The 12,028-nt window shown below is 40.4% G+C and overlaps 1 protein-coding gene across 5 annotated transcripts in view; it reads right to left on the reverse strand.

Annotated features, from left to right (window-relative positions):
* The window catches only part of GALNT1 (polypeptide N-acetylgalactosaminyltransferase 1), a 322,829-nt gene that overhangs the window by 8,127 nt on the left and 302,674 nt on the right, over positions 1-12,028 (reverse strand). For all 5 annotated transcript variants that reach the window (XM_065534313.2, XM_045377653.3, XM_065534311.2 and 2 more), the window contains one exon: positions 373-471. In XM_065534313.2, coding sequence (XP_065390385.1) covers positions 373-471 — 99 coding nt within the window. The remainder of the gene's footprint in view (positions 1-372; positions 472-12,028) is intronic.

Here is a 12,028-nt window from a genome sequence, read left to right on the forward strand (position 1 = left end):
ACTCAGAAAAGCTACCACTAATTTACACTGATGTTATGTTACTAATTTTCTTGCTTACAAGGTGAAGCGAAAATGACCTTGAGCTCTCTGTATACACTGAATGTATTGCCAAGGGTTGTCATCTGTTTGAATAAAAAGGGCAAAATAAATTTTGTGCTCAGCAATGTAAATACCGTTCTCACAATGGGCCTTTCACAAATGTTTCATTAAAAAAAAAAGTCACTGGATTGAAAGCTTCCTTCACCTAAAAGTCTTTATTATTTTCTCTTTAAAGGAAGGAAAATATTTCCTGAATGATGTCATGGGATAAAAAAGGCAAAGTAAAAACAAATCTGAAAATTATCCCTTTTAAGAGTTTTCTAAGATACTCACCTGATTACCCCCCATACCATGGCAATTAAAAATTCCAACTTTTTCATTCTCTTTTCTAGCCATGTTATCTAGACACTGATTTGTTTCCACATTTCGTATCTATGGGACAATGAATAATGAAAATATCAGGAGTTGGAGAAGTTAATTAGACAGACAAACACACAGATACACTAAAAACCAACCTAAACTTTTCCTGGCACTACTCTGAAATGGCCTATTGGCCTATCACTGTCTGGCTATCTAAAATTCATTTGTCTAGAAAGGTCTTACAAACTGTTTATGCAATTTCTGTGTTTATGGGGGGAAAATCCTTAAAATTTTTTTTTTCATTTTTTTCAAGTTATTCCTTTCAAATTCGTATTGACTTCAAAAAACTCTACTTTGGTTAATGATTTAAAGCAATTAACTCCCTGAGGACACTATTATCAATGAAGACAGGAACATTAATTCTGATAACTACTCTGACTTAGGAGAGACTAAGGTGACTCTAGTCAAAGAGCTTGGAATTTGTCTTTCCTGGAAGCTGAAGCGTAGTGTGGTACAAACTCTACTCTTTTACTAGACATTTGTGGATTCCGTAAAAGGAATTTAAGTTAGTCATCAGAATTAGGAGGAATATTTTAGGTAATGCTCCTGGTTATTTTGTTTCCTCTAAACTGTTGCAGTTTTAAAAGCATATGGTAAATTAACAGACATCTGAAAGTCTTCAATCTATTCCCATGTATGGTATTGTCAGCAGGTTAAGCCAGAAGAGAAACCACATCTGTCATGTAGACTTTTTTAAAAAGGTAACTAATTTTGTGTGATAGATAAAGTAGGGGTAAAGTTAAAACCACAAAAAAGCCAGTTACTTCCATACACAGTCTGCATATTATTCCAATATTCCCAGGCAGCCAGGAATAAAAACTAGGGTTCTGACATACAAGACTCAGGTTTAAATACAAGTTACCTAAACCTTTTGAGATCAGGAACTGGGGGGTAATGTCAGTTCTATGCTGATGTTATGTAAGGCAACATATCCAGGCACCTAATTCAGAGTCCAGCATGAGCAGGCTCAGAGACTGTAATAATCTGCACTGTTACTTTACCACTAGTCACATCCATCTTGCTATTCCACCAAAATCTCAAACTCGGCTCATTCAAAACAGAATTTTTCTATTTTCTAATATGAACACTGAATCATCTTCACATTTTAATACGTCCCCACCTCATCCCCTCTTGAGAATTGCTACCTGAAACAAACCTCATTATCATTCCTCCAAAAATTTCCCATTTTCCTGATATTCCTATTTTTATTAATATTTCTACAACTTGTCCAATTATTCAAGCTAGAAATTTCAAAATGTTTTTTTCTCGGGGTCCAATACATCATATCAGTTTCCAGGAGTTCTTTTACCATATAATTTATATCATCATTTTTTATCCATTATTTTAACTGTGAAACCTATTACCTCATAAATAGATTGTTTATGAGGCATATGTTTACACAATATAAATAGGTTGTGTAAAAGATTTTATGGTTAAATACCAATTTGCATAAAGCACACCTTCCTTAATCCTGATAAGTGATCAATTAATACCAGATGATGATGGCTACCTCACTTGAAAAATAATTTAATTCAGATTGGGCCAATCACAGTGACCCATGTCTATAACCCGAGCACTTTAAGAGGCCAAGACAGTAGGATCGCCTGAGACAAGGAGTTCGAGACCAGCCTGGGCAACATGGCAAGACCGTGTCTCTACGAAAAATAAAAAAACTTAGGCACAGTGGCTCACGCCTGTAGTCCCAGTTATTTGGGAGGCTGAGGTGGGAGGATCACTTGAGCCCAAGAGTTCAATGCTGCAGTGAGCTATGACTGCCACTGCACTTCAACTTAAGTGACACAGCAAGGCCCTGTTAAAAAAAAAATAGTTCATATTGTGATAAGGTGAGTCTTTATCTCATACATTCACATAAAATAATCATTTCCTTATACTTTTGATAAAAATTATAAACTCTCCAATTTTGTTTTCCTCTATTTCTTCCCCCAAATGCAGATGCAAAGGTTGCTAAAGAAAGATGATAAATGCCACAGGAATTATTAGATTAACACCATTATCTTCAGCTTCTCTTGCTCTCATATGGAATGGCCATTTGTTTAAATAATTGCCTTTTACCAAAATTCAAAACAAATTAAAAAATGCAGTTCATGGTGGGGCTTGGTGGCTCACGCATGTAGAATCCCAGCACTTTGGGAGGCCGAAGCAGGAGGATCACTTGAGCGCAAGAGTTTGAGACCTGCCTGGCCAACATGATGAGACCCTGCCTCTGTTTTATAATTATAAACAAAATTTTTTAAAAATGAAACTCTCCTGAAATTTAATAGGCTTTCCTATCATGTTTTAAGTATCTTATAATAAATAAACTTAGCTAGTTTATTTCTGTAAGTGATCCTGCTAATAATTACAGTAAATTCATTGTGCTTCTGTGCTAGTCACTGTTGTAAGAGATTTGTACGTAACAGCTTATACCACCCTTAACAAGATTCCTACAACTAATTCCCAACATGCAAGATCTGGGCCTCTATCCCTTGGGGTTACTACTGACCATTAGATGTTCAAAGTGGAGTTTCTCCAAGGACTGGAAACCACTGCTTCCCATTAGCCGTTAGAGTGAAGAGCAACTATCGCAAGGACAAAAAACCAAACACCGCATGTTCTCACTCATAGGTGGGAACTGAACAATGAGAACATTTGGACACAGGAAGGGGAACATCACACACTGGGGCCTGTCGCGGGGTGCAGGGAGGCGGGGGGAGGGATGGCATTAGGAGATATACCTAATGTAAATGACAAGTTAATGGGTGCAGCACACCAACATGGTACACGTATACATATGTTAACAAACCTGCACGTTGTGCACATGTACCCTAGAACTTAAAGTAAAATTAAAAATATAATAATGGAAAAAAAAAAGACTGAAGAGCAACTAAACTGCATCAACATGTGGTCAGTGAGGCCCAGGTGAGGTGGATGGCGTGGTCAGAGACCCAGATTCAGGCTCGTGGTGGGGCCTGGAGGCAGTCCTCCAATGTACAGGGGAGAAACTGGAGATTACACTCCTGAAAGAGCACAGCTATGATGTTTGAGTCCCTAAGTGAATTTCACATTAGAGGACAGAGGATTCTGTTTGGCTCAACAAATATGTGGCTTCTTTGTAGCTGAAGGGACATCTGCTCTCCAGGTGGGTCCTTTTATATACCGCCTGGCTAGAGAATATAGAGTTTTCAGAGAATATTCTTCTTTTCTGTGTAGTGATACATGTGGACTACCTCATCTATGAGGCGTGTAAGATGTTTTTCTCGAGGACATGGAAAATTACGATGACTACGGGGTAAGTTTTGTCCTTTAGGATTCTAGGAGGGAGAGGACCATCTAATAGGTTTGTTTGCTGGGAGTTAAGTTTGAAGAGCCTTTGGAGAAGGGGAAAATGAGGAACAAACATTTTCTAGGGATGCTGAATAAATGCTCAAAATTGTAATTCCATAAAAGGCTATATAACCAATTACTAGCTTTCTAATGAGACGTGGAGGGCAGAAATGGTGACAACACATACTTGTTTCAAGTTTATCTGGGATGAAAATAGTATTTCTGTTGGTTGTTCAAAATCTGACATTTGAAAAAAATTTTAAAACAGCAGAATTTGGAAAATACAGAAGGAAGAAAAAATACATTCAAGAATTGAGGACCAGCTTGTAAGGATGTTCTACACAAATGTCTTATTTGTTGGACTTCTAAAAATAGTGACAACCTTCTGATAAGGGGTATTTTGAAGTTCAATCTAAGGAACGAATGGGCCAGATTTTTTCTGGAGTCTCCCACTCTTCAGAGGATTTTATCCCATCTCTTGGTGTACACACAAGTCTACAGCTAACTGCTTAGTGGTCTTATTACACTACCAATTCCTTTTAGTTCACTCCTTTCAAGTCACCTCTTGACTATCTTGGAAAGAGAAAAGCAAGAAGTGAGCATTGTTTGGTAACATATTCAGTAGTCATCAGAACATCTAACGGCAACTGAGATTCTAAATTATCAGGAACCCCTAAATAAAAGGCAGATTTGATACGGGAAAAGAAGGGAGCTTTTCTTGGTTGAAGTAGATACTCCTGAATATCAATATGGTCCTGATATTCTCCTTAACCAGGTAGGAAGGTATCTACTGACAGGGTGGCTTGGGAATTTGATATGGTACCTCCTTATGAATTATGATAATTCAAATTATTTCAGAGTAGAGAGAATTAGAGGGGGCATACATTAGTTACAAGATTTGAAAACATTGGATTTGACAAGGCAAATATGGTCACCTCAACTTAGGACCTAGGAAGGAGAAATGAGTGAAATGACAGGGTAGCAGTATATGATACAGACAGACGGGTAACCTCCTGGGTCGGCTATTTTATTTTTTATCTTATCTATTTTATTTTTGAGACAGAGTCTCACTCTGTCGCCCAGGCTGCAGTGCAATGGTGCGACGTTGGCTCAGTGCAACCCCTGCCTCCCGGGTTCAAGCAATTCTCTGCCTCAGCCTCCCGAGTAGCTGGGATTACAGGCGCCTACCACCACGCCTGGCTAATTTTTTTTTTTTTTTTTTTTTTTTTAAAGTAGAAGCAGGATTTCACTATCTTGGCCAGGCTGGTCTTGAAATGCTGACCTCGTGATCCACCTACCTTGGCCTCCCAAAGTGCTGGGATTACAGACATGAGCCACCGACGCCTGGTCGTGTGGCTATTTTAAAACAGCAGATGTTAATGTCTCCAGCACCATCCAGTACAACTTTCTGAGATGATGAAAATGTCTATATTTGTGCTAATATGGTAGCCACTAGGCATGTGTGGATATTGAGCACTTCAAATGTGGCTATTGTGACTGAAGAACCGGGCTTTAAATTCTATTTAATTTTAATTAAATTTATTTTCATTTATTTTATATTATTTTATATTTTGAAACAGTCTCTGGCTCTGTCACCCAGGCTGGAGTGCAGTGGCACGATCTTTGCTCACTGCAACCTCCACCCCCAGGGTTCAAGCAATTCTTGTGCCTCAGCCTCCCGAGTAGCTGAGACTACAGATGTGTGCCACCACACCCAGCTAATTTTTCATATTTTTAGTAGATATGGGATTTCAGCATGTTGGCCAGGCTGGTCTTGAATTCCTGATCTCAAGTGATCCACCCACTTCGGCTTCCCAAAGTGCTGGCATTACAGGCGTGAGCCACCAGGCATGGCCTAATTTTAATTAAATTCAATGTAGCTGACACATTGGATGTGCAGGTCTAGATCCTGACACACAGGAGAAAATCATTCACCATTTGTGAGGAGCTACTTGTCAATGATGGGAAAAGTTGCACAACATGCTAATAAACCCCCGTTCTCACACCCTTGGCCACCCTATGAAAGTCATGTGGAAAGTGCCCAAGTTTGGTTTGTACTTTCTGAAACAGTGTAAATCCTAGGAGATTTAGTTATTTCAAGGGGAAAGATCAGTGGGTTAATGGTACTTTTCATAGGAATTGTTTATGGCTGATTAACACATTTTTCCTTGCGTGGCCAGGCATGCCACTGGGTCAAGCCAAAACAATCTAGAAACAATGTACAGACTGAGAGTATCATAAAGGGTGAGGAGCTGTTAGAAACAAACTTTTCTACTTGAATCATAGCAATATCTGACTTACAGTGTGTGAATATCCACACTTTCAAAGAGTTGTAGAGGTGAGAGTTTAGGTTTCGGGGACATGCAGATGGGGCTTCATTCCTGACTAGCTATGAGACCTTGAGCAGGTTATTTACTCTAAGATTGTGATTCCAAAAACCACAATCTGAAGAACAGCATCTTGCAAGGTGCCCCACTAAAAAAGGTGTTTTATGATCAGATATGTTTGGGAAATACCAGATAAATAAAATTTAAATAGGTTTCTTTGTTGAAGGACTTCTCAAAGCCTTTTAATATACCATGACTCTTGGTACGAGTGGGGAATGGTGGTACAGATGGATGTAAGATGTAAAATAGTATTACCCAAACATATTTGACCTCAAAATCTACCTTCTTCTCCCCAGTACCTCGCCTTTCTAATTGAGCACCTTGGGGACATCAGACATCAATATTATTTACAACACAGAACTGAAAACACTGCTATAAGAACCCTTTCTCATTGGTAAAGCAGGGATAAATCTCTCTCTCGGGTTTGTTAAGTGCTCTAATTGAGATAATACATATAGACACATAGTAGGCACACAGTAACTGTTGGTTTTCTTTCCTTTATCCACAGACCCAGCAACTCTTCAACCCCATTTCAGAAGTGGCAACTTAGCTGTACCTGTTACTTTAAAAATACTATTTTTGACATGAGAAATTGAAAATAATTGTGAATGCACTCATTCGTAGGAAACCAGGCAAGGGTGAGAGCTTAAGCTTCTTTGTTTCTACTATTAGTCTCCTCCAGAATCAGTATCTTACCTCATTAGAGTGGACAATGTAAGAGCTTTGTTAAAGCATTTTTATCATCTAGTATTAGTGAATTTAGATTCACTTTTCCACTCTCTGCTGCAAGGGAAGTATTGGTTAGATATGAGAAAGAATACCGACATTAAGGGTTAACAGCACAGGCTCTCAAACCAGATGGTTGTGAGGTTAGCCGTGTTTTTTAAACTATTTATTTGTGTCTCAATTTACTTATCTGTGAAGTGGGAATAACAGCACAATTCTACAGTACTGTGCTTTAATATTCATAAAGCATTCAGATTTGTGCTTGACATAAAGTACATACTCAGTAAATGTTAGGATTATTAGATCTGCCTGGAAAAGCAATTGGTCAGCCCCTAAAACTGACTAAACCAGTAAAGGTCTAGATTGTTTACTTTTTGTTGTTGTTTAGAATACTCAGCTCCTGGGTTAACAGCTATCAGATACCACAATGAAACACACTTATTCAGGTTCTACAGGAACTACAAAAGTCAGAGTTAGCTGAAGCCAGAGGCTCTCAATTATATCTATTACCATAGTCATATTTACATTTTCTGACTTCCCTTTCTGCTCAAAAATCCTATGATTTCAGGTTTCCCTAGACCCTTGAAGCATGGCAAGAGATCTATAAAAGGCTAAATTACTGTTGCTAGCAAAGGAAGGCTCACATGGGTGAAGCTGTGATCAGAAGCGTAAGATCCCTGGCTGCACTATGGTGGGTACTCTCAAGAATGACCTCCAATCTAGAAATGACACTTTTAACCTGGAGGATGTGGCCTGGGATTAAGGGCGTACAAAGCTTAAGACCAGCTGCTAAGTTAATAAGGCGACAACAAGCAGGCCACAGAGGGTAAATGCTGTGACTTGCCCAAAAGCCAGCTGGCAAGAGGCAGGTAAGATGCAAGCTTGCCTTGGCAGCCATCTACCATGGAGCAGACAAGTGTTTCTTTGTCACACGCCCAAACTGTGGCCCAGCTAACAATGCCTAGGCGTTGTCCAAAATTGGGTCAGCTCAAAATAAAAACAAAAAAAACAAAAAAAAAAACAAAAAAAAACCACAACTCATTTTTGGTTCTAAAGACAAGCTGCAGAATGACTGCTAGAAATCTTTTGCTGGCGCACCACTCACCCTGGGCCGCCTTTGACCAGTACGAGGTTATAGCAAAGGAAAACACATTCCCATTAATGAGGCATCGGTGAGAATGAAGGGCTCAAGAAACTCAATGTAGTCCTCACTTGTCTGAAAACAAATTCCTTAAATCACAACGAAGTTCAGAGGTAGGCAGCTCAAGTCAATCCTGAAATGGCCTTAGTAATGGTTAAGGATAAATGCAGAAGTCTATGCCTGCCCTGGCACTGGAAAAAACACCAGGCCAGACGGCTCCACCAACTCGCCACCATCTGGCTTCCTTCGGGGATCTACTTGCTTTCCCTTATCTTATATTTCTGTTTTACATCCTTTTCTCTTTCCCCAATTCCCCTCACCAACAGCTTCCTCACTCTCAGCCCCTAATCTGAGGAAACAAGCCACCAGATGGGAAGGTCCTCACACTTCCACCACAAACTGCCAGTTTCCACCTCCAAACCTACAGCTGCCCTGCACTTGTTCCCATTCCCCTATCTTCCTTCCTATGACAAGAGATGACCTCTCTTCTTCCCACCCCCAACCAACACCCTCTACTTGTGTACAGATTTCACCTCCTATCCATCCAAATACACGACTCCTGTAACAACAGACCCCTTCTTTCTTTCTATTCTGGTACATAAACACATAACATAAAATTTAACATCTAAACTGTTTTCAAGTGTACAGTTTAGTACTGTTAAATATACTCATGCTGTTGTGAAACGAATCTACAGAACTTCTTCATCTTACAAATGTGAAACTCTATACCCATGAAGTAACTCTTCTTTACCCCCTTCCCGTAGCCCTGGTAACCTCCATTCTACTTTCTGTTTCTATGAGTTTGACTATTCTAGCTGCCTGAATCATACAGTATTTCTCTTTTGGTGACTGTCTTATTATGCTTAACGTAATGTCCTCAAGGTTCATCCATGTTGTAGCATGTATCAGAATTTCCTTCCTTTTTTAAGACTGAATAATATTCCATTGTATGTTCTATCAAGATTTATAGCAGTCACTCTGTAGCTTGTCTTTAGAACCAAGAATGAGGAGTTTTTTCCTTTGAACTGACCCAATTTTGGACAATGCCTAGGCATTGGTAGCTGGACCAGAATGAACAGACACGTGGGGCGCTTCCACTTCTTGGCTATTGTGAATAGTGCTGTTATAAACATATAAGTAAAAATAACTCTTCAGACCCTGCGTTCATTTCCTTTGGATACATACCCTGAGGTGGAATTGCTGGATAATATCGTAGTTCTCTTTTTTGAGCATTTTTTTGAGAAACCTCCATACTGCTTTTAAATAGCAGTTGTATCATTTTACATTCACACCAACAACGCACAAGGGTTCCAATTTTTCAGTATCCTTGCTAACATGTGTCACTGTCTGTTTTTTTTTTGATAGTGGCCATCCTAATGGGTGTTAAGTTGGCTCTTTCTTTTGCATCTTTAAATTTTCTCTTTTGGGTTGCTCATATCAGCACAGTTTTATCTTAATAAACAAATAAAAACCCCTTTAAGCCCATATTCTCTTCCAGCTACCACCCATTTCTCTTCTTTTACAACAGAATTTCTTGCAAGACTTGTAAACATTCATCTATGTTGCTTCTTCCATTCTCTCTTAAAAACACGGTTTTTAACGACATCCATGGGAAACTCAACACTGTGAGATAGGCTACTGATAACATTTCCCTAGCCAAATGCAATCACCAATTCTAAGTACTCATCTTCCTCAACTTCTCTGCAGTATTCCATACAGCTGATCACTTCCTCTTTCCTGAAACATCATCTTTCCCTTAGTCTTGGAGACACCATTCTCTAGGTTCTCCTATTTCAATGCCTACTCCTTCTCAATCTTTGTTGCTGATTCCTTCTCATTTCCATGATTTCTAAACTGTGGCGTTCCCTCTGGCATTGTCCTCGGTCTTCTCTGACATACTTAACATTTTCTCCTTCTCAGATGACCTCATACAGTTTCGTGGCTTTAAAAACCATCCTATATGCTGACAACCTTTAAGTTTACATCTCTATCACAACCTCTCCCCCAAACTGAGTATTCTTTTTTTTTTTTTTTTTTTTGAGACAAAGTCTGGTTCTGTTGCCCAGGCTGGAGTGCAGTGGTGCGATCTCGGCTCACTGCAACCTCTGCCTCCCAGGTTCACACTATTCTCCTGCCTCAGCCTCAGCCTCTCGAATAGCTGCGACCCTGTAGTCCGCCACCACGCCCGGCTAATTTTTTGTATTTTTAGTAGAAATGGGGTTTCACCGTGTTCGCCAGGATGGTCTCGATCTCCTGACCTTGTGATCCGCCCGCCTCAGCCTCCCAAAGTGCTGGGATTACAGGCGTGAGCCACCGCGCTCGGCCCCAAACTGAGTATTCTTCAATGTAAAGACCAATTCATATCTTCACTTGGATCTCAAATTTAATGTGTCCCAAACTACACTGTTGATTCCCTTGAGCATCTGCTCTTCCTGTAGGCTTTCCCATCTCAGTAATGGCAGCTCTACAGTGTCTCAAGCTTGATAGAAACCTTACATAATCCTTTACTCTCTTCCTTCCAACAGTACACCAGCTCTACTCCTGTTTCCATATAGTTTTTCTCCACATAGCAGACAATGTGATCCTTTTCTAATGGAAGTTTGCTGGTATCTCTCGATGGCTTCCATTTGATTAAGAATAAAATGCAAAATGCAAACTTCTCACTATAGCCTACAAGCTTTATATGATTTGAACCTCACTATGTCTTTGACCTTACCTTCTACTACTCTCCACTTTGTTCACTTTATTCCAGACAACTGGTCTCCCTGCTGTTTCTGGAACGCACTAGTACATAGTCATCTTAGAAACCTTTGCCGGGCGCGGTGGCTCACGCCTGTAATCCCAGCACTTTGGGAGGCCGAGGCGGGCGGATCACAAGGTCAGGAGATCGAGACCACGGTGAAACCCCGTCTCTACTAAAAATACAAAAAAATTAGCCGGGCGCGGTTGTGGGCGCCTGTAGTCCCAGCTACTCGGGAGGCTGAGGCAGGAGAATGGCGTGAACCCGGGAGGCGGAGCTTGCAGTGAGCCGAGATCGCGCCACTGCACTCCAGCCTGGGCGACAGAGCGAGACTCCGTCTCAAAAAAAAAAAAAAAAAAAAAAGAAACCTTTAGGCTGGGCGCGGTGGCTCACGCCTGTAATCCCAACACTTTGGGAAGCTGAGGGGGGTGGATCACGAGGTCAGGAGATCGAGACCATCCTTGCTAACACAGTGAAACCCCCATCTCTACTAAAAATACAAAAAATTAGCCAGGCATGGTGGCAGGCACCTGTGGTCCTAGCTGCTCAGGAGGCTGAGGCAGGAGAATGGTATGAACCGGGAGGCGGAGCTTGCAGTGAGCCGAGACAGCGCCACTGCACTCCAGCCTGGGTGACAGAGCGAGACTCCATCTCAAAAAAATAAAAAACAAAAAACAGAAACCTTTATACTTGTTCTTTCTTGTGCCCAGAATACTCTTCCCCTAAAAATTCGTATGACCTGCTCATTCACTTTCTTCAGATCTCTGCTCAAAATCACCTTGACAGGACTCTTTCAACTTCTTTATTCTTTCAACTTCCTTACATAAAACAGTACTACTACCCACACTCACTTGCCAGTCATTCTCTACCCCTTCTGCCCTTATTGCCACCTGACATACTGTGTGCCTTTCATAATCTGTCTCACTCGTGGACTGTAAGATCAACAAGAACAGGATCTCTGCTTTACTTATTGCTGTATTCCTAGTACTTAAAATAGTACTTGTCATATACTAGCTACTCAAATATTTGTTGAATGAATGAAAGGACTGAAGAAGTGACAATCTTCTTCAGAGTGGGAGGCCACTTTTCCTGAGCTTTAATCCTGGGATAGGCCTGGTTGTGGCCCTGTCTACACATATCATCATTTGCTGCTGTGATTTATAAAAGGAAATCTTGTCCTTCTATTGATTTCTATCGCAAAAAGGTTGGATTTTTTCCCTACTTGGCTTCATGTTTTTTTCTAAAAGCCAT

Source organism: Macaca fascicularis, chromosome 18 (genome assembly GCF_037993035.2).
Source record: "Macaca fascicularis isolate 582-1 chromosome 18, T2T-MFA8v1.1".
Taxonomy (NCBI): domain Eukaryota; kingdom Metazoa; phylum Chordata; class Mammalia; order Primates; family Cercopithecidae; genus Macaca; species Macaca fascicularis.